Consider the following 21,918-nt stretch of genomic DNA (forward strand, 5'->3'; position numbering starts at 1 on the left):
GAGTTTCACTCTTGTTGCCCAGGCTGGAGTGCAGTGGTGTGATCTTGCCTCACTGCAACTTCCGCCTCCTCGGTTCAAACGATTCTCTTGCCTCAGCCTCCAAAGTAGCTGAGATTAGAGAAATGTGCCACCATGCCCAGCTAATTTTTTTGTATTTAGTAGAGACGGGGTTTCACCATGTTGGTCAGACTGGTCTTGAACTCCTGACCTCAGGTGGTCCACCCACTCAGCCTCCCAAAGTGCTGGGATTATATGCATGAACCACCACGCCCGGACAGTCTGGAAAATTCTTAATAATGCTAGATACAAATTGCTTATCCGTTATACAAATCACAAATACTTGCTCCCAGTCTGTGGCTTGTCTTTTCGCTTTGTTTACGGTGCCTTTTGTTGTACAAGAGTTAATAATTTTAAATAGCCAAATCTGTAATCTTTTTCATGTGTCTTTTGTGTTTTGTCTAAAATTCTTCCCTATTCCAAAGTTATAAAAATGTTATCGGCCACACTTGGTGGTTCATGCCTGTAACTCCCGCACTTTGGGAGGCTTAGGCAGGCAGATTGCTTGAGCCCAGCAGTTCAGGACCAGCCTGGAAGCGTGTGAGATCCCCATCTCAACAACAACAGCAACAACAACAACAGAAATTTTATAGATATTCCACATTTTATTCATTCTGCTGTTCGTGTTATTTCACATTTTAACTTCTTTAAAAAAAATCCATATGTGATTTATGGGCATTGGGGTGGCATGGTTTAACTGGCAGTGTTTTTTTCTTAGTGCTATATTTAGTAATCTTACAATCAGTGGCATTTTAGATTTGATGAAAACCAACATATAATTTCTAAACAAAATTTTGATTGCCTTAGGCATGTTACCTTAAACTTGCCTTTTCTACCCAATATATTGTAAATACCTGAATAAGTCAATATTTATCTACAGTGTTGTTTTCAAAAAATGAATACCCATTATAGGAATAACATAATTTATGTGATTAATCCACCATTTGGGCACATTTAGTTTGCTTCCAGTTTTTCTGTAACTGTTGTAACATGCTCTGAAAGATGCACTTATAACTAAATCTTTGACACCTACTTATTTCCTTATGATATGTCCTAGAAGTTACTGAGTTCAGGGGCATTCACAAGAAAAATGAATAAAGGGTATTCACATAGTAAAGGTTTTTTGGCCAAATTGCCCTTTGCAAAGAGTGTACACATTTTTGCTCCTATTGATTATTCTTGAGAGTGACTTTCCCTTCACTGCCAACCTTTTATCTACAAAAATGTTAAAAATAATTTTTTAGAGGCTGGATGTGGTGGCTCACGCCTGTAATCCCAGCACTTTTGGGAGGCTGAAGTAGGAGGTTTGCTTGAGCCCAGGAGTTTGAAACCACCCTGGGTAATATGGTGAGACCCTGTCTCTATTTAAAAAAGAAAGAAAGGAAGGAAGGAAGGGAGGGTGGGAGGGAGGGAGAGAAGAATTTTTTATAGAAGCATGTATTTTAATGTTGCCAACTTTTTTTTTTTTAAATGATGTCTTGCTCTGTCACCCAGGCTGGAGTGTAGTGGCGCAATCTTGGCTTACTCCAACCTCTACCTCCTGGGCTCAAGCAATTCTCCTGCCTCAGCCTGCTGAGTAGCTGGGACTACAGGTGCGCACCACTATGTCCGCCTAATTTTTGTATTTTTAGTAGAGACATGTTGGCCAGGCTGATCTCGAGCTCCTGACCTCAGGTGATTTGCCCTCCTCGGCCTCCCAAAGTACTTAGATTTTGGGAGTGAGTCACCGTGGCTGGCCAATGTTGCCAACTTTTATTGAGGAGCTTTGGCAAAGATAAAAAAGATAAGAAGAAAGACTTAATTCAGGAGTCTTGGTAGTGGCTCCCATGCCATCCTGTGTTTGGAGGGCATAAAGTGCTGGTTGTTGAGTTATTAAAAGGTTAGTGTGCTTAGATTTAAAGGCTGATTCCTTATTTCAGAAAGGGTCCTTGGGGGAAGGACCGAGTTTAACACATTTCCTACCCAGTTTACAAAGGACCTACTGAAGCACTAAACACAGTGCACAGGAGATATGTTCCGTTGCAGACAGATTGCTGACTCATAAACAGCCTGAAAACGTCCCCATAGAAGAAATAAATCTTACGGTTCTCCCCGGAAGTAGCCAAAGCTTGCAGGAAGAATAGGACTTGTCTCAGAAACATTGATTCTAGGAGCATAGAATAAGAAAATGTGATTTTATGTAGTTTCTCCCTGTGGGGTGTTGAACTTCTGTGGAGGCAGCTTTCAGAGTACTTGAATACTTCCAGCAGATTCTTCCTAAGTTTAATTTTTGTCTAAGTAACCAGCAAGACATCTTTTCTTTAGGGTGTATAAGGGTTCCGGTGTGGTTAATTTTCTAATGGAGAGAGTGGATTTTGATTGAAAGTGGATATTAGCTTTACTAATAATACCCAAGGCCTGTGTCAATGAAAAGTAGGCAAATTAATGAATAATACAAGTTGATAATGCTCTTACCAAGATTGAAATTTTGAGCACTTTGGTATATCAATTTATAAGGGCCATTTAAAGAGAATTTCTGTTAGCCAAGTGTGATGGTATGTGCCTGTAATCCCAGCTACTCAAGAGGCTGAGGCAGGAGAATCACTTGAACCTGGGAGGCAGAGGTTGCAGTGAGCTGAGATCACATCACTGTTCCAGGCTGGGTGACAGAGCGAGACTCCATCTCAAAATAAATAAATAAGTAAATAAAGAGAATTTATCTAATATTCACTTGAACTCTTTGCCCATCTTTAATAATCTCTTTTAGCTTAATCCTATTCTTGGTGAGATGGTGATTCTGTTCAAACAGGTGAATCTGACCAAGAAATATGGCAATCAGAATGATTGAACAGATACTCTTAACAATGGATAACTGAGCATTAATTTCCTGAAGACCATTAGGAAACTTTTGAGAAGAAAACATGGTTAAGGAGACCATTCAGTTTCTTTTCCGGTAACATAAGAGAGAGATGGTTGATGTTGTTTTGATAATGAGATGGAGACGTTTAGCCTTTAACCTTTTAAGACGGCAATTGTGTGTGGATTGGGGCATAGGGGTGGAAGCTACCCAACTGAACAAAGAAAGATCAGCTAAAATCCATCAGAGCAAAGGTAATTTAGGGAAAAGAAAAGGTACCTAAGATTAATTGCAATCGGAGACTGCTTTTAAAGTACTTTCAAGTACAGAGAGACCTCGTGTGGTCTGTGATCCAACCGAATGTTACTCCTTGAAAGCCAAGGAGCAATATGTTGGGTAGGGACCTAAAACAAGCTTGGCGTTTGAACACTGTTCCTGAGAGCATCAGTGCAAGCTATGGATGGGGAAAGGAGATGACCCACGTTACCAAGATGCAGTGTAGAGACTCATGGGTAGTTTGATTGAAAAGCCCTTTAATCTCAGTGTGAAGGAGTTGCTTATGAGGAACAGAAATATAACCCCTGACAGGGATGTGCTGATGAAAAGTTGATGTCAGTGTCACTTTCTTGGCATGGGGGGGCCAAACCAAAATAGTCGGAGGCTCCGTCTCTGTGGGTCAGTGGCCACGGAGGAGGAATGGGAATCGGGAAGCTTGTCCTGTTGGTGATAGAATTGACCGACTGTGCTGGTGAATGAAGGGGGGAGATCTGTATGAATTATGAATAGCCGTGCAGGTGAGGGAGGAGTGAGGGTTCTGTGAGAAAGGGAGGCAGGCCAGGTTGTGGATCAGGGAGGACCACAGGAACATTTAATCTGAGCAGGGGTCCTATTGTAAAAGGTAAAAATGTAGATATCAAAAAAGTTAATGGAAGAAAGGTCTTGTTCCTCTGGCAACTATTCTTCTCGCTAAGCCAGTTGAGGGGGTTCATAGAAGGACATTGGGCTTTGTAGGACAGTAATAGTCCCTGAAAGAGAGACTTTCATTTCCAGGATCAGCTGCGATCAAAGATGGAAGGGGAGGCCTTGTCTGGGCCTGTGTCCTCTGAAGACCCGATGAAGCTGTTGAATATAAGGGATGAGGACTCCGTCAGGATTTCATTTCTGACAGTGTGTGGGAATACCACTGTGTCAATTACAGACATTTATTTCATGGAATTTGAAGCATTAGCCTATCTTCAAATTAAAATATTAGCCAAAGTGAAATAAAATCAGTATTTCTCTCCATGTCTCAAATGAACTCTATAGAAGATATGAAAAGTAGAGACTGCTGATAAGATGAAAGTTAAAAGAATTTTGGGAATAAAAGAGAAAATGTGTTTAGGTTTTGTTTTTACGCTCCAATTGCTACAGCAGATGCTTTGTCTTTATAAAAGGGTTAGCTAACCCAAATATTAGAGTTTTCCAAGTAGTGACTGAAAAATGAGCATACTAGTTTTAGGGCTTTTGTGCCACAAAACTGCCCAAAGAACTGTCTTCAAGGAAGGGAAAGATGCAGCTAAATTCTTAGGGAGTGCTGGAGAGTTCTCAGCTACTTACATCGCGTTCGCAGCAAATGTTATAAAAGAGAGGCTTACTGCCATTGGCTCTCAGCGCTTCCATTTTTTCTTAAGCCAAATATCTTTCTCAGGACTTTCTTCATTTCCAAATTCAGATGAATAAAGAGGGTATCAGGTTTGTTCCTCTGTTACTGAGCAGACAGAAGGCATTTGGAGAATTGCTGCGAAGCTATAGTATGTCGATTGCCTTCTGTCCTAGAAGGCCCTGCCAAAGCCCCACAGATGGAACACCAGCCTCTTGTCTTTAAATCAGAAGGGCATCCAGAGGGAGAAGATATTTATGCCCAGTATGCTTTTTCTTTCTTTTTTTTTTTTTTGAGACAGATTCTCACTCTGTTGCCCAGGCTGGAGTGCAGTAGTGTGATCTCGGCTCACTACAACCTCTGACCCCCGGATTCAAGCAGTTCTCCTGCCTCAGTCTCCTGAATAACTTGGACTACAGGCGTCTACTACCACACCCAGCTAATTTATTATTTTTAGTAGAGATGAGGTTTCACCATGTTGGCCAGGCTGGTCTCAAACTCTGATCTCAGTTGATCCATCCACCTCAGCCTCCCAAAGTTCTGGGATTACAGGCGGGATCTACCACAATTGGCTTTTTTTTTTTTTTTTTTTTTTTTTTTTTTGTTGTTTTTTTTGGAGTGGAGTGGTATGTTCACGGCTCACTTCAGCCTCCAACCCCTGGGCTCAAGTGATCCTCCTGCCTCAGTCTCCTGAGTAGGTAGGATTACAGGTATGTGCCAGCACATCTGGCATTAAAAAAAAAATTTTTTTTTTTTGTAGAAAATAGGGTCTTGCTATGTTGCCCAAGCTGGCCTCAAACTCCTGGCTTCAAGTGATCCACCTGCTTTAGCCTCCCAAAGTTCTGGGACTATAGGCACGAGCCACTGTACCTGGCCCTAGTGTGCATTTTCATCGGGGCACTTTTGCCAGATCCTGCCCTTTTTGTAAAATACTAAATAAAATATGAAGATCTCCCTTTTGCAGTGGGAGAACCAGGGCATCTGGGTCAAATCCCCAGGATTCTCATCAGTCAGAGCCTTGAGCAAGAATGCCCAGGAGAGAAAACAACCCTACCTGCATTTTAATGGTGTTTATCATGTTAAATAAGTAACAACATTAACCTGAGGCTCTCTCCATATTTCAAGTTCTTGCATAGGAAACTACAACCTAACTTAGTACATAAACAAACCAAAACCCAAATTAGGAATATGTATGTTTTGTAACAAATATCTGGGTTTCAGCCAATCACAGGCAGGCAGCTGATCAGACCATGCCCAAATAAGGCAGACGCCCAGTTGTAGCCCTTAGATGATTTCTCTACCTTGCTTCCATATTCAGCCTCTAAAGACTTGCTGCTCACACTGCTTGGTGGCACTCTCTCAATCTCTTCTGGTTCTGAGTGCTGCCCAGTTCATGGATGGTTCTTAAATAAATGTGGTTAAATTTATTTTGTCTAATATTTTTCTTTAAACAGTAGCACTCTGGTGCTCAACCAGTAGTTGTCCACTTTAGGGGGTGTGTAGAACCTCCAGATCTCACTGTTCCTGGGGTCAGCCCTCCTAGTGGTACACAATGTGCACCTTCTTCCAGGAGATCAGATCTGAACAGAGGATAGTGATTAAAACAGAGCCTAGAAATGAAGACTGTGGATGCATTACAGGTTGAGTGTTCCTGATCCGAAATGCTTCCAAATCTAGAACTTTTTGAGTCCTGACATGACCCTTAAAGGAAATACTCATTGGAGAATTTTGGATTTCAGATTTTTAGATTAGGGATGTTCAGCTGGTATGTATTCTGCAGAAATTCCTCAATCTGGGGGGAAAAAATCCAAAATCCAAAATTTGAAACACTTCTGGTCCCAAGCATCTATGTAAGGGGCTACTCAACCTGTATAATTCCTCCTCCCTGGTCATCTTGACCCTACCTCAATGCCAGTGCTAGGGAAAGCTGCTTACTTGGAGAACAGGATTGGGAAGGCATCTGGCACATTGTCATGTAGTAAAGTCCCTATAAATTTCAGTTCATCTTCCTTTTCCTCCCATTCTTCCTTTCAGCAAAGTACAATGAAACTCATGGGCTTGGTGGGCAGAGCTGGGTTTGAATCCCATTGAAGAGTTACTTAGTTCCTCTGAGCCTCAGTTTCCTCAGTGTCTGATGGTGATTCTACCTTGAAGGATGGAGGCAAGGATTGCATATAGTAAAACATTAGCCTGTAGCTCATGGTAGGTGAGATTCTCAGTGGGTGATGGTGCCTCCTCTGTTTCTTCCTTACCTTAAAAACCTTATGTATCTCTGTTTCTGGACTACCTTCTAAGGACTGACCAATGCAGTCAACTAACCAGACATCCCAGTTTAAATAAGAAATGGCATTGAGTACAAGTAATATCTATCAGCATAGACACACCAGGCTTACTAGTAGAAGTTAGGGCATTTTTTTCATATACGGTTAGCTCTGCTATAATATATGTGCTCCTAAAAGTCACCATGTGATGCAAAATTATGCAGTTAAAAACCAGAGGGGCTAGGCATATTGGTTTGAAAGGCCAAAGTGGGAGAATTGTTTGAGCCCAAGAGTTCAAGACCAGCTCGGGCAAAGCAAGACCCCGTCTATACAAAATAAAAAGATTAGCTGGGCCTGGTGGCGCACACTTGTTTTCCTAGCTATTTGGGAGGCTGCGGCAGGGGCATCACTTGAACCCAGGAATCAGAGGCTGCAGTGAGCTGTGATCACATACTCCATACTCCAGCTCGGGCAACAGAGCAAGATTCTGTCTTTAAAAAAAACAAAAAGAAGGCCAGACGCAGCAGCTCACGCCTGTAATCCCAGCACTTTGGGAGGCCGAGGCAGGTGGATCACGAGGTCAGGAGATTGGGACCATCCTGGCCAACATGGTGAAACCCCTAAAATACAAAAAATTAGCCAGGTGTGGTGGCATATGCCTGTAGTCCCAGCTACTCAGCAGGCTGAGGCAGGGGAATCGCTTGAACCCAGGAAGTGGAGGTTGCAGTGAGCCAAGATTGCACCACTGCACTCTAGCCTGGCAACAGAGCAAGATTTGTTCTCAAAAAAATAATAATAAAAGAAAAGAAAAATATGTTAAAAGTATAAAAACCACAGGGCTTATGGGGAACAATGAGTAGGAATGTAATGCTAAAAAAAATTTGTCAGTGACACATTAAAAAAAAATAGGAACCTAATAATGATAGCACAGTTTTACACATGTTAAATGAATACAAAATAGATAACACTATAGTAAATACAGCATTTTCTCTTGAGAAGACCTGAAATTTGCTTGTGGAAGCAGGTCAGAAGTTGGAGCTTGTATTACTGTGAACTGGTGCACCGAGGGCTATCTGAAATCAGATGGGAATTGTAACTCCAGATGTGGATGGTGTGGCCTATTAACACATTGCAAACTGAGGAGGCTGCTGGCCGCCCTTGGGTTTAGTATATTCTTGTATAACCAGGTTTAGCTGGGGGAAGTTTTCCGTGTTCATCTAGTGTTTCTCACAGACAAAGTCATGCATAAGCAAACAGAACTCTCATTATGCTCACATCGTCTCCTTCTGTATCAATAGCATCGGAACACATTTGCATTTTCAAAACAAGCCTGACAGCAGAACTGACTATAGTAGCTTCCCAGAAAAGGTTAATTTCTCCTAGACAGCACCCAAAAGTAGAAATAAAAACATTCAGTGTAAAACATAAAGGTTCTCGGCACCATTAATATCCTTGACAAAGTGGTAAGGATTATATAAATACATCTTGCATCCTTTATATATAGGTTACTATATTCTGGGTAAGTAGTTATTGTCAGACTGCGTGCAAATAACAGGAGTGTGGGGATGAGTGTTCCTTGGCTGTATTTTGTACTGAACAGGTGTGTGTATTATCTCTGAGTCACCTGCTACCTTGTCATTCTTTCAGTAGTGCAGATAAGCCACCCTCAGTACCTTGATTAACTTACAGACAGACTCAACGTCATAGGTAGAGCGGTATAAAATACCACTATGTTGTGTTTCTGTATTCACCCAGATCTCTTTTAAGATACTCTGTAAATAAATCCTATAGTACAAAAATAAATGTGAACATGAGTATATATGATGCTAGGAAAACAGATGTAGTCATAGAATCTGTGACTTAAAGCCGGGTGCGGTGGTTCACTCCTGTAATCCCAGCACTTTGGAAGGCCAACGTGGGCAGATCGCTTGAGCTTAGGAGTTCCAGACCAGTGTGGGCAACAGGGCGAAACCCTCTATCCACCAAAAATACATACACACACACACACACACACACAAATAGCTAAGCATGGTGGTGTGTGCTTGTAGTCCCAGCTACTCAGGAGGCTGAGGTTGGAGGATTACTTGAGCCTGGGAGGCAGAGGTTGCAGTGAGCTGAGATTGTGCCACTGCACTTCAGCCTGGGCAGTGGAGTGAGAGCCTATATCATTAAAAAAAAAAATCTGACTTTAGCAGGTTGGGTACATGAAAAAGGCTGGAGGGTCTATAGATGATCTTTAGGAGGATTCTGTAAAACCCAGAAATTGCAACACAAATTTTTGTCACAAGTACATTTTGAAAGGAGAGGATCCTCAGCGTTTATCACCATCCTAAAGGGACCTTGGATTGTGAAATGGTGGAGAAATGTTGAATTAAAAAAAAAAATCCATGGACTATGTGTTTCTACAGGTCATTTAGGGAACTTTAGGTGATCTATAGTAAATCCTTGGTCCATTGATTCCATCCAGGGGCGCTATTATAGTTGCTTCAAGAAGCACTCCTTGTTGGCATCCTCAGCCACAGCAGGAACTGGCTTCACCATTGGGTTGATCGTGCATGTCATCTTTGATGCTTCCTCTAAATCAGCCACACGGGTGGTGAAGGTCTTGCTTTCTAACAGGGGCCTATGCCTTTCCATTGTGTGTCTCATGCCACCCTGGACTTTAATTTTCAGATGGGAACAGCGAGAGCTGCCCAACGGACGTGTCTATTATGTTGACCACAATACCAAGACCACCACCTGGGAGCGGCCCCTTCCTCCAGGGTAAGTCGTTGACTGAGAAGACCTGAGACTCAAACTGATACCGTGAGTCACCCAACGGCTTCTTGAAACGGTCCATTTCTGTAGAGGTAGCATGGCACAGTGACATTTATCCCAGGTCACTTGATTGCTTTTCCTGTCCACTTACCTTAATACTGTTCCCATGTCTTAGGACATACTAGAATTATTATAGGATCTCTGGGAAACAAAAGGCATATGGGAGGCCAAGATACAGTGTTGATGCATTTCACTGTACCCTGTGCCCAGCCTGTCCCTAAAGGCAGAGTGCTTCTCATTGGGCAGGGCTTTGTGAGAAAGCCTTTGAGTTATCCAAAACCAAAGGATGAAAGAGGCTTCCAAAGAGAGGGAAGACTATCCAAGTTCAGTGAGAAGGAGTTGGTTCCCTGTCTGCTCGAGACAGAAAGTTCTTTCCATGTGTGTCTTCTGGTCCCTAGAGCTTTCAAAAGGGAATGCATTCTGCTCTCAAGAAAGAATCACCTCCCAGTAAAGTAGCCATGAAGGGCGCCTGTATCATACTTCCCCGCCCTGGGGTTGCGGAGGGAAAGGCTGTTGGAAGTGGTGACTCTCAGGAGAGCCCCTGTGCCTTGTTTGGTTCAGCTGTCAGGCATGTGCCACACACATCCCACCTCATCTTCTGGTCCTGTCATTCTGCATGGCTGGGCTGCTTTTAGCTTCAGTTTACTAGTAGAATGCTTGAGTTTTCCTTACCTCCTGGAGGATGAAACTCACAACCTGTCATCAGCAGTGCTCACTCTTCCATTTATGAAGTTACCAAAGTTAAACATGGACTTCTCAAAAAAAAAAAAAAAAAAAGTTAGCATTTTGTTATGAAAATGTTCTTATTATGGAAAATTTCAAATAGATGTAGAGAGAATAGTATTACAAACTCCCACATACTGAACATTTAGCTTCAAAAATTATCAACTCATCGTGGGTTTTGTTTCATCTGTACCAGGTGTCAGCACACTATGATGGCCTGTGGACAAAATCCGACCCTGTAACTGTTTTTGTAAAAAAAAGTTTTATTGGAACACAGCCACACATATTCATTGACTTATTGTTTATGGCTGCTTTTGTACTTCAGTGGCAGAGTCGAGTAATTGCAGCAGACTCTATGGCCTGCAAAGCCTAAAATAATTACTTTGTGGCCTGGTGCAGTGGCTGACATCTGTTATCCCAGCACTTTGGAAGGCCGAGGTTGGTAGATCATCTGAGGTCAGGAGTTTGAGACCAGCCTGGCCAACATGGTGAAATCCTGTCTCTGCTAAAAATACAAAAAATTAGCTGGATGTGGTGGCAGGTGCCTGTAACCCCAGCTACTCAGGAGGCTGAGGCAGGAGAATCACTTGAACCTGGGAGGCAGAGGTTGCAGTGAGCTGAGATCACACCATTGCACTCCAGCTCGGGCAACAAGAGTAAAAACTCTGTCTCAAATAATAATAATAATAATTACTTTGTGTGGCCCTTTATAGAAAAAATTTGTTAGCTCCTGATCTGTAACCCTCCACTCACCCATCCCCCACACCCTGATCTAGGTAATTTTGAAGCAAATCCCAAACATCACATCATTTATTCATGTTTCAGTATGTATTTCTAAAACATATTCTTGTATTAAAAATAAAACTCCAGTATCAATAACAGTATTTTGTTTATATTATCCAATACCCAATCAGTATTTGATTTTCTATAATTGTGTCACAGATTAAACATTGACCTTAACAGTATGTGTTACATACTGTTATGTATTTATACATAAATATTTATGTATTATAAAGTACTTTTTGTACTTTATAACAGGTGCACTTTAAAACAGCAGGAGCTCTGTGTGTCTCGTGGCTCCTTCTTAATCTCTGTGGTCTAGGAGATAGTAGGCCTTGACCTAATGAGCATTTGCATGGAATTTAAGTAAAGATATTCAGTGATATCTTCTAAGGATGACTGGGGACTTACTGTCCTCCAGGTGTTGAGGTGGGGCGCTACTAATCAAGCCATCTTATTTCCAGGGTAGTTTTCAAGTTTTCCTGGGAGATGGCCATCTTTACACCCTGGGTAGCTTATTAGCTCTTCCTGAGTTTTAGGCCAAGAGCTTTGAGCTTCTAGCGCTCATTTCTGCTCTGTAATCACAGGTGATCCAGAGAGAACAGAGTGAATGCTTAATCTTTCATTGCTCATTAATGGCAGAAGTCCTGCTTCCAGGGAATTATTAGCCATGGTGAAAATAATTTTGAAACTACAGATAGAGCCATGATCTCCACAGACCTCGTCCCTGGAGAGCAAGATTGAACCAACAATTCACTTTATCATGGCCATCCCTGTATAGGAAACCCACAGAAACTTGTATGAGAACGGGTCCTTTTACCCAGGAACAATAACTATTGGACCTGGTAGCTCGGTGTGAATGCATCCATTTGCTCTTCAGTCACTCTTAGGCAATGCTCAGATCAGAGGTAAGCAAAGAGTGATCCCTGTGAAACAGCAGGATTGAGGAGACCTCACACAGGGAAGTGGCTCCAACTCTTGTAGGAAGATGATCCAGGCTGCGGGGACAGTGGAGCTTCCCGCCTGCATACGGCAATAGAAAGGATGTGTCTAGGGAAGGATGCCTGGGCGGTTATGCTGGAGTGGAGGGGTTGTGTGAAGTAAAGATGCTCAGGGTGTGCCCAGCGGGGCTCTCGGGTTTGGTGGAGGAAGGGTTGACTAGGCCTCCAGTCACTGTTCTGCACAAGATTTTAACTGAAATAAAGAGCACGATTGTGCTTCTTAGAAGTCGGAAATTCACCACAGCAGAGAACTTCTAGGTAAACATGTGGCGTGAGCATGTGTTTATTTCTGTTCTTCCTGAAAACCCACTAAAATAGTAATAACGGTATCAAAAAAACATAAACCTTCAACAGTAAAGGAATGGAAGAGGAGAAACAGCATATGGGAGATGTTAATCAAAGTTTAGTTGCTGATAGATAGATGGCAGAGCTGAGAAAACTGACACCCACACCTGTAGGATGAGGAATCCACCAGGAAGCTGGCCGATTTGCACTGTGGAGCCCTGGAAAGCCTCAGCAATTAGAGGCCCAAGGATGGGTGTGAAATGAGATGAAAACTTCATTGGTTTTAGATCAGTTGGAAGATGAGTTGGAAATCTGTGCAGGGAGTTAGATTCCCAGGTTGTCAACAAACACTTCCATTCCTCCGCCACACGTGCACGTGTGTGCTTGCACACACACAAACACACCCTCATGACTGCCTCTGACCTTGAGAAGTTGCAGAGAGATCAGGAGGACCAGATCTGGTGACACAAACTATAGCTGAAGGCAAGGATGAACTCAGACACAGGAGGTTAAGTGCAGCTGCTGTCTCCATTCCCCAGGCTGAAAATTGGAGGGTAGTTTTGTTTGTTTGTTTTTGCTGGGGAAAGTCATCAATCTAAGAGAAAGAAACATAGATTGTGATCTTTGGGAACCTTCCAGTGAAATAGCTGAGTTTCTTCCTGGTTACTCTACTGTGAAACCACAGTCTGCAGCCCCCACCTGAGGATACAGAACTTAGACGGTGTTTTAGTGGCTCACCGTTCAATGTGAATGAACACAGCTGGGTATGGTGGCTCACACCTGTAATTGTAGAACTTCCAGAGGCCAAGGCAGGAGGATCACTGAAGTCCAGGGGTTTGAGACTAGCCTGCCAACATAGGGAGAACCAGTCTCTAAAAAAAACATTTTTTTTTTTTTCTTGAGATGGGATTTTCACTCTTGTCGCCCAGGCTGGAGTGCAATGGCGCGATATTGGCTCATTGCATCCTCCACCTCCCAGGTTCAAGCTGTTCTGCCTCAGCCTCCCAAGTATGGGATTACAGGCACGTGCCACCATACCCAGCTAATTTTTTATTTTTATTTTTTAGTAGAGATGGAGTTTTACCATGTTGGCCAGGCTGGTCGTGAACTCCTGACCTTAGGTGATCCACCTGCCTTGGCCTCCCAAGGTGCTGGGATTATTGGTGTGAGCCACCGTGCCCAGCTAAAAAATTTTTTTAAATAATGAGCTGAGTTTGGTGGTACACACCTGTGGTCCCAGCTACTCAGGAGGCTGAGGTGGGAGGATCACTTGGGCCTGGAAGATTGAGGCTGCAGTGAGCCATGATTGTGCCACTGCATTCCAGCCTGGGCAACAGAGCAAGACCCTGTCTCAAAAATAATAAATAAAAATAAATGTGAACAAATAGCCAAAGATTAGCAGACAGAAAAAAGAGACTTGTTGAAAACAAATAGGAAGCTAAAAAACAGCTTTGGAAAGGAAAACCACATGACAATGGAGATCCTCAAAGACGGGAGAAAGTATGGCATCTGAGCAACAAGAACAGGAGGCCATGATATCGACCATGCAGAAAACAAGAGCTTTTAGAAATTAATATGTATGACGACAGAAATGAAAAATTCAGTAGAATTGTTGAAAGATAAATTTGGGCCGGGCATGGTGGCTCACACCTGTAATGCCAAGCACTTTGGGCTGCCGAGGCAGGCGAATCACCTGAGGTCAGAAATTCGAGACCAGCTTGGCCAACATGGTAAAACTCCATCTCTACTAAAAATACAAAAAAAAATAGCCAGGCATGGTGGCGGGCGCCTGTAATCCCAACTACTCAGGAGGTTGAGGCAGGAGAATCCCTTGACCCCAGGAGGTGGAGATTACAGTGAGCCAAGATCGTGCCATTATGCTCCAGTCTGGGCAATAGAGTGAGACTCCATCCCAGAAAAAAAGATAAAATTGGAGATAAGAAGATGAGAAGATGTAGATGTGACCAAGACATTCTATATCTGAAGAATAGTTCTTCACCAAGAAAGAATAGAGAAACAGTTAATAGGAAATGATTAGAAAAGAAAATTACCAGAACTGAAGCATCCAGATTCAAACAGCTCACCACGTGCCTGGCCCTGAGGATTAAAAAGAAGACTCATCCCAAGGCTCATCTGACTGAATTTCCAAGTGCCAAGAGACAACCTCAGAAACTTCCAGAGGGAAAAAGCAGAGTACCTAGAAAGGGTCAGGAACCAAGAGTGCCATCCTCCTTCTCAACAGCTGTAGAGCAAGACCTTCACAATTCCGATGGAAAATGATTTCCTGCCGGGCACAGTGGCTCAAACATCTAATCCCAGCACTTTGGGAGGCCAAGGCAGGAGGATCGTTTGAGTCCAGGAGCCCGAGTCCAGCCTGGGCAACATAGTGAGACACTGTCTTTTCAAAAAATAAAAAATTAGCCCAGCATGGTGGTGTGTGCCTGTAGTTCTAACGACGTGGGAGGCTGAGGTGGGAGGATCACTTGAGCTGAGAAGTCAAGGCTGCAGCAAGCCATGATCATGCCACTGCACTTCAGCTTGGGCAACAAAGCAAGACCCTGTCTCAAACAAACAAAAAAAGAAAGTGATTCTCTGTCTAGAAATCAACTTTGGGCTATTTTAACATTTGAATATGAGAGTGGAAGTAAAGGCATCTTTAGACATTCTGGGCTTCAAAAAAATTAACCTTGGTACATCCTTTCTTAGAAGCTCCTCCATGATTTATTCCACCAAATCTCACCAGGAACTTAACCCTGAGGATGTGGAAGCTGCCAGAGGAGGAGGAGGGAGGATGACTCAGGTCAGTGACACAGAGCAGGTGTGATACGGACACACAACCATCCATGTCAGGTGAAGGAAAGACGTGGCCAAGAGAGTAAGGCCACTGCCAGGCCACCTGTCCCATCCGAGAACCTGGGGAGGCATCAGTGATAGGTTCTTGAAAACCACACAGAAGGAAACAAGGGGGTTCTTACCTCCAGGAAAAAGAAAAAAATTGTTACAAGTAAGGAAATGTACTTACAGTATTCTACATCGTCATGATCCAAAGCCTGAATATTGATTTAATGGTGATTTTCCGTATGAAGAGGACGCGAGGAGGAGATAGTAGAGCGTGTGTTGAGGGATGGAATACAATGCAGACATCCTCATTCCTCATCTTTGGTAGTAGAAAGTCCATAAGCCCATAGCAAATATGGCAAAAATCAAGAAATAATGAGCCAGGCTTGGTGGTGCACATCTGTAGTCTCAGCTGCTCAAGAGGCTGAGGCTGGAGGATAGCCTGAGCCCAGGAGTGCAAATCCAGTTTGGGCAACATAGTGAGACCCTGTCTCTGTGTGAAAGAAAAGACAAAAAGCAATGAAATAGACACGTTATTTAGAGACACAGATGTACACATATACTAGTAGAAGCAATTGAGAGTTGAAAGTGGTTGCCTTTGGGGAACAAGAGTCAGCAATGGGGCGAGAGACCACGGTTTTTCGTTCTCTTCCCTGTAGTCCTATTCGTGTTTCAAAACTATGTATATATGACTTTGGACCGGGTGCAGGGGCTCACACCTGTAATCTCAGCACATTGGGAGGCTGAGGTGGGAGGATCACTTGAGCCTGGGAGGTGAGGCTGCAGGGAGCCATGATCCTGCTACTTTACTGGAGCCTGGACTAACAGAGTGAGACCCTGCCTCAAAAACAAAAACAAAAAAACAAATTTCTTTGGTAACAAGTAAAAATAAGTAAAAATTACTAGTTTAGACAAATTATGAGAAAGGTAGGAAAGTTTCAGACTTTTGTGAGCCTTGCATACTTACTGAAGGATTTTGACTCAAGGGCAGTGGGGAGTCAATTCAAGTGCTGTTGTTTTTTTGAGACAGTATCTCACTCTGTCGCCCATGCTGGAGTGCAGTGGCATAATCATAGTTCACTGTAGCCTTGACCTCCCAGGCTCAAGCAGTCTTCCCACCTCAGCCTCCCAAGCAGCTGGGACCAAGAACACACATGCCACTATCCCCAGCTAGTTTTTAAAAATATTTTTGTAGAGGTGGGGGTCACCCTCTGTTGCCTAGGCTGCCCAATTAAAGGTTTTGAGCAGGAGTGTGACCCAAGGGCTCAGTCTAGTGGGTTACTCTGATGGCTGTTTATAGGCTGGATGGTGTGGGGAGGTTAGTTCCAGGACAGGTACAGGAGTCCACAGTGAGGTGGTACAGATCTGGACATAGGAATGGAAGATGGAAAGTCAAGGGCAGGGAGACAGTGAAAAAGAAGCAGTCAGGCCGAGTGATTTACTGCTGTCAGCGGAAATGATGTCGACTGGTTTCATCCCTGGGAGAACGGACACAAGGAAACTGAGGAAAGGCTTGGGTGTGGGAGAGAGCTGTGGCATTCAGCTGAATGAAGAGTGGCAGTGGTCCTGAAGGTGAGGCACTCTAGCAGCCAGAATCCAGACAAAATCTGGGAACCAACCGTGGGATCTAGGAAATGCTTGAGGGGAAACCATTTTTAGGGAGGCCTTGAGTTTAAAAAAAATCATTGAGGCTGAGTGCAGTGGCTCACACCTGTAATCCCAGTACTTTGGGAGGCCGAGGTGGAGGACCGTTTAAGTCCGTGAGTTTGAGACCAGTCTGGGCAATGTGGTGAAACTCTGTTTCTACTAAAAATGTAAACAGTGAGACTCTGACTCAAAACAGAACAAAACCAAAGACCGTGCAACATGTTTTCATTGGCACCTTATATCAGGAGAGTTTCAACTGCAAGTAACAAAAGTTGTGATCAAAATTGGCTTAAATAATGAAAGGAATTTATTGGTTCATGTAACTGAAAATTCTAGATATCAGTCCTGATTCCAAGTGAAGCTTGGGCTACTCAACAATATCACCAAGGAATTGACTTTTCTCCCATTTTTCTGCTCTGTCATCCACTGAGTCAACTTCCTATTGTCTTTGGGTCCAGAATAATAGCCACTGGCCCCCAGGACCACATGCTTCCTCAGTTGTATGCAGAAAGGATGAGGGACTATTATTTTTTCTAGATTTGCTAGCACAAGATCTGAGGTTGGCTGTGGCTGGCTCAGCATAGATCACATGTGCACTTCTGGGCCAGGCAACCACGCAACTTTGAGGTTGGAAACAGAGTCAGCTTCCCCAGAACCACATGGATCCCCAAATTAGAAATGGAGAGCTAATGGCAAGGAGGGACTGGGTTCAGCGGAGGCAACCGCAGATGTCTGCTGTAATCAACTAAGCCCCAGCAGCCTCTCTGACGGGGCCTGCCGGCCGTGCTAGGCATCCTGAGACTTTTCTAGAATTGGGGGATGGAAGTGGCGTGGTCATTATATTCATTCTGAGGTTCCTGTTTCCAGCTGGGAAAAACGCACAGATCCCCGAGGCAGGTTTTACTATGTGGATCACAATACTCGGACCACCACCTGGCAGCGCCCGACCGCAGAGTACGTGCGCAACTACGAGCAGTGGCAGTCGCAGCGGAACCAGCTCCAGGGGGCCATGCAGCACTTCAGCCAAAGATTCCTCTACCAGGTGAGAGGGTAGGCGCGTGCCACGTGCTGGGGGCGCCTCCCTGCGCTTTCAGATGCGCAGCCTCCGCTGTTCTCTGTTGACCTGCCTGGTGAGCAGGAAAACAGCATCTGGCAACGTCAGTGCTCTGTCCCTGGAGATTTTACTCATCACAGCGAAATTCCTCAAATTCCAGTGTTCCTCTCTCAGCAACTCCGTGTCTAGCCTCTGTGTTTAAGGAATCGACATGTCTAAACCGAATTCCCCACCTTTCTTCCAAGACCAGCTTTCCTTTCTGCCCCCTCCATTCAAGTCCGTTTTCCCTGACTTGGACCCTGAAGGTCAGCTTTGACTTCTCCCATCCCTCACCTTTCCAGAGCAAATCAGTCACCAGGCAACATAGTGAGACTCTGTCTCTTAAAAAACAGAAACAGAAACAAAAACTGCTACTGTTTTTTGTTAGAAATTTATTATCTGACAGATTCTCAGGGATGAAGGATCCTTACACCTCATCTGGATGAGGGATTGGCAAATAATACCCCATGGGCCAAACTGGCCTGCCACTTAATTTTCTTAATGAAGTTTCATTGGAACATAAGCACCTCCAGCAGTTTACATATTGGCTGCTTTCATGGCACAGCGGTAGAATGAAGTATCACAACAAAGACTGTGTAGTTCAGAAATCCTAACGTAACCTAAGCTTACCGTCTGGCTCTTTGCAAAGCATTTGTAGACCTTTGGTCTAGCTGAGCCTCCTTCTGTCTGATGCTTGATCATCTTCTGCCCCTTCCCATCTGAATTGCTAGAGCAGCCTCTAATTTGTTTTCTCCATTGGCTTTCTCTCTCTTCCAATCCATCTGGCCGAATAGCAGTCTTCAGATGTTACTGTCATTGCATCAGTTTTCTGGCTCAAAATCTTCTGTGGTCATTACCTAAAGAGCAACATTTAAAATTTTTTTTCTTTTTTTTTTGAGATGGAATCTTGCTCTGTTCACCAGGCTGTAGCGCAGTGGCACAGTCTTGGCTCATTGCAACCTCTGCCTCCCAGGTTCAAGCCATTCTCCTGCCTCAGCCTCCCAAGCTGCTGGGATTACAGGCACCCGCTACCCCACCCGGCTGAGTTTTGTATTTTTAGTAGAGATGGGGTTTCACCATATTGGCTAGGCTGGTCTCGAACTCCTGACCTCAGGTGATCCACCTGCCATGGCCTCCCAAAGAGCTGAGATACAGGTGTGAGTCACTGCACCCAGCCCATGGACCCCTGACTTTTAACCATCAGCCATAAGTCACTGTAGCATGTCCCTTGCTAGTTCTGTCTGTGAGGATGGATTGGTCATCATACAGGAAGGAAACCACAGAGGACCTCAGTTTCCTTAGCAGAGGTGAGCAGGGAGTGTGGTGTTTGTCTTAGTAAGTTGCCTCCAGGGTCGATGGTCATACCCCTTTACAGCCAGGGCCCTGCTGTCTAGCCCAGTGCAACACTGAAGACATTCTTGGACCAGGCTTCCCACCCATACCGCCACACATGCCTGGCATCCACTTCTGGCATGTTTCAGAATTGGATGGAATCTGGTCTTTCACCACATTTCAGAGATTTCTCCTTTTCAGCTGGGGCCCAAAGACTTTGCCTGACATTTTCTTGGGTGGTCGTGAGTGCAAAACTGGAAGGTCTGGGACATCTTTCTTCTTTGTCCTATCTGTCCTTTGACGTAGAGACAAGGCCATATTTAGGAGTATCACATGGTTTCGTCTACCTGATTATCCAACTTTTCTCATTAAAAAATAATAATAATTGAACCAAGTGTTGTGGTGCATGCTTGTAATCCTAGCAACTCGAAAGGCTGGCGGGTGGGAGGATCACTTGAGCCCAGGGGTTCGAGGCTGCAATGACCTATGATTGTGCCTCTGCACTCCAGCCTAGATGACAATAAGAGCCTGTCTCAAAAAGTAAGTAAATAAAATAAAATGCATAAAGCAATTTTTCCCCCCTTAACAGCCACCAGCTAGGTTCTGTAGGTTGACCAAGATGTCGGCATGTGAAAGGGAAGGTTCCCAGATTCTGGAGCTCACATCTGCCTGGTCTCTTTGGAGCCTTCATTCCTTTTGCCTGCCTCTCTTAGCAACATTATTTTGGGTTTATAGAGATAGAACTTTGACTTAGAGTGTTCCCTAGAAGTAAAAATTAAACACTAAAAAACCATTCTTTCTGAGTATTCTAAAATGGTTTTCTCTGTCTTGCTGGAGACGTGGGAGTGTTCTGCATGGAGGTGATGGTTACCTTTTCTCCATGAAACAAGACTCATATTGAAAAATGTGGCAGGAATCTTTCTTTGGTCTGCTTTCAATGTCTCTCTGTTGATTTTCCTCCCTCGTTGGCATTGGTTTTCTCCTCTTGTTTGCTGTGGTGCCATGTCCTGGTTACAAGTAAGAAGGGTTGCTTTCATATAGTTATTTCGGGGTTTGGCTTAGACCCAGAGTTTGACTCGGAAGACTTAAGATCCAGTACTCGACGAGTGGCCTCGCCTCCTCCTCTTGCTGGGCTTTAACTGAGACCTTGTTCTTCTTTGCTGCACTGCAGAGAACCTGAAATACAGTTCAAAATGGAAATCAAGGGAATCCCAGGTTTCAGTCTCCTGTAATTCCTTCCTGCTGTCGGACTTAACACACCCCTTTTCCAGTTGCTCTAAATTATCGTTCTTAGTTTTTCTGCCATGTTTCCCTTTCCCAGCTCCCTAGTATGTAACGTTGCCTGTGATCATCATGTATCTTTTTGTTTGCTTGTTTCACCCTTGCAGTTTCCTTTTGCCCTCTTGTGTCGTGTTCCTGCTGGGACCCACTGAAGATGCCCGCCACAGCCTTGCACACTGTGCTGTTGTGACGGGACCATCACATGACCAGCAATTTCTGGGGCATCTCTGCCTGCAGGATAGAAACATTATTTCGACCGGGTGTGGTGGCTCACACCTGTAATCCCAGCATTTTGGAGGCTGAGGTGGGTGGATCACTTGAGGTTGGGAGTTCGAGACCAGCCTGGCCAACATGGTGAAACCCCATCTCTACTAAAATTACAAAAGCTAGCTGGGCATGGTGGCAGGTACCTATAGTCCCAGCTACTCGGGAGGCTAAGGCAGGAGAATAGCTTGAACCTGGGAGGCAGAGGTTGCGGTGAGCTGAGATCATGCCACTGCACTCCAGCCAAGGCAACAGAGTGAGACTCCATCTCAAAAAAAAAGGAAAAAAGAAAAATAGATTGTTTTTTGTGGCTCTTAGGGTGTGGACTCCAAATTGCATCATCTAGAAACAGACAACTTGTTTCTTACTCTGCAGGGAGCCCCTTGCACTGAATTCTCAAGCACCTGGGTTTTATTCTGCATCTGTCTGGTGCATCCTTAAAAAAACCCACATGCCCGCCTTCCGCACTGCACCCTTTATGCCCTTCCCAGAACCTTTCTTGCCCTCGGCTGTATTTACTAGACATTCTTTATTTCTGAGTTTGTATCTTAAAATATTACTGGAACTTTGTGCTTAGTTCCCAAGGGACTTGAACTCTCGTGAGCTTTCTGGCTCTTGGCCTGCCCCCCACATCCCAAACCAGGGGCCGTTACCCAGGAAGAGGATTCCACAGTGCTCTTTTCTGTTCCTAGTGATAGAGAACACCCAGGATCTCCCATCTGGCTGCAGAGTCCTACTTTCCCCCATCTACATCCTTTTCTGCTGTGCTCCCCGTAAGACCTTGACATCTCTCATTTTAGGGGAATGTGGTAGAAGAGAACGGTCAGTTGGTTGGCTCATTGGAGATGTGGGGTTTTTGGCTTTTGGTTTTCTGACCATGATGCATAGTTGTTTTTTGTTTTGTTTTGTTTTGTTTTGAGACGGAGTTTCACTCTTGTTGCCCAGGCTGGAGTACAATGGCACTATCTAGGCTCACTGCATCTTCCACCCCTGGGTTCACGAGATTCTCCTCCGTCAGCCTCCCAAGTAGCTGGAATTACAGACGAGTGCCAACACCTCCAACT

At 44.2% G+C, this 21,918-nt stretch overlaps 1 protein-coding gene across 4 annotated transcripts in view; it reads left to right on the top strand.

Annotated features, from left to right (window-relative positions):
- The window catches only part of WWP2 (WW domain containing E3 ubiquitin protein ligase 2), a 172,642-nt gene that overhangs the window by 131,117 nt on the left and 19,607 nt on the right, over positions 1 to 21,918 (top strand). For all 4 annotated transcript variants that reach the window (XM_032284332.1, XM_032284334.1, XM_032284333.1 and 1 more), the window contains 2 exons: positions 9,467 to 9,556; positions 17,752 to 17,926. In XM_032284332.1, coding sequence (XP_032140223.1) covers positions 9,467 to 9,556; positions 17,752 to 17,926 — 265 coding nt within the window. The remainder of the gene's footprint in view (positions 1 to 9,466; positions 9,557 to 17,751; positions 17,927 to 21,918) is intronic.

This window comes from Sapajus apella, unplaced genomic scaffold (assembly GCF_009761245.1).
Source record: "Sapajus apella isolate SASKATOON/1434 unplaced genomic scaffold, GSC_monkey_1.0 scaffold15, whole genome shotgun sequence".
Classification (NCBI taxonomy): Eukaryota; Metazoa; Chordata; class Mammalia; order Primates; family Cebidae; genus Sapajus; species Sapajus apella.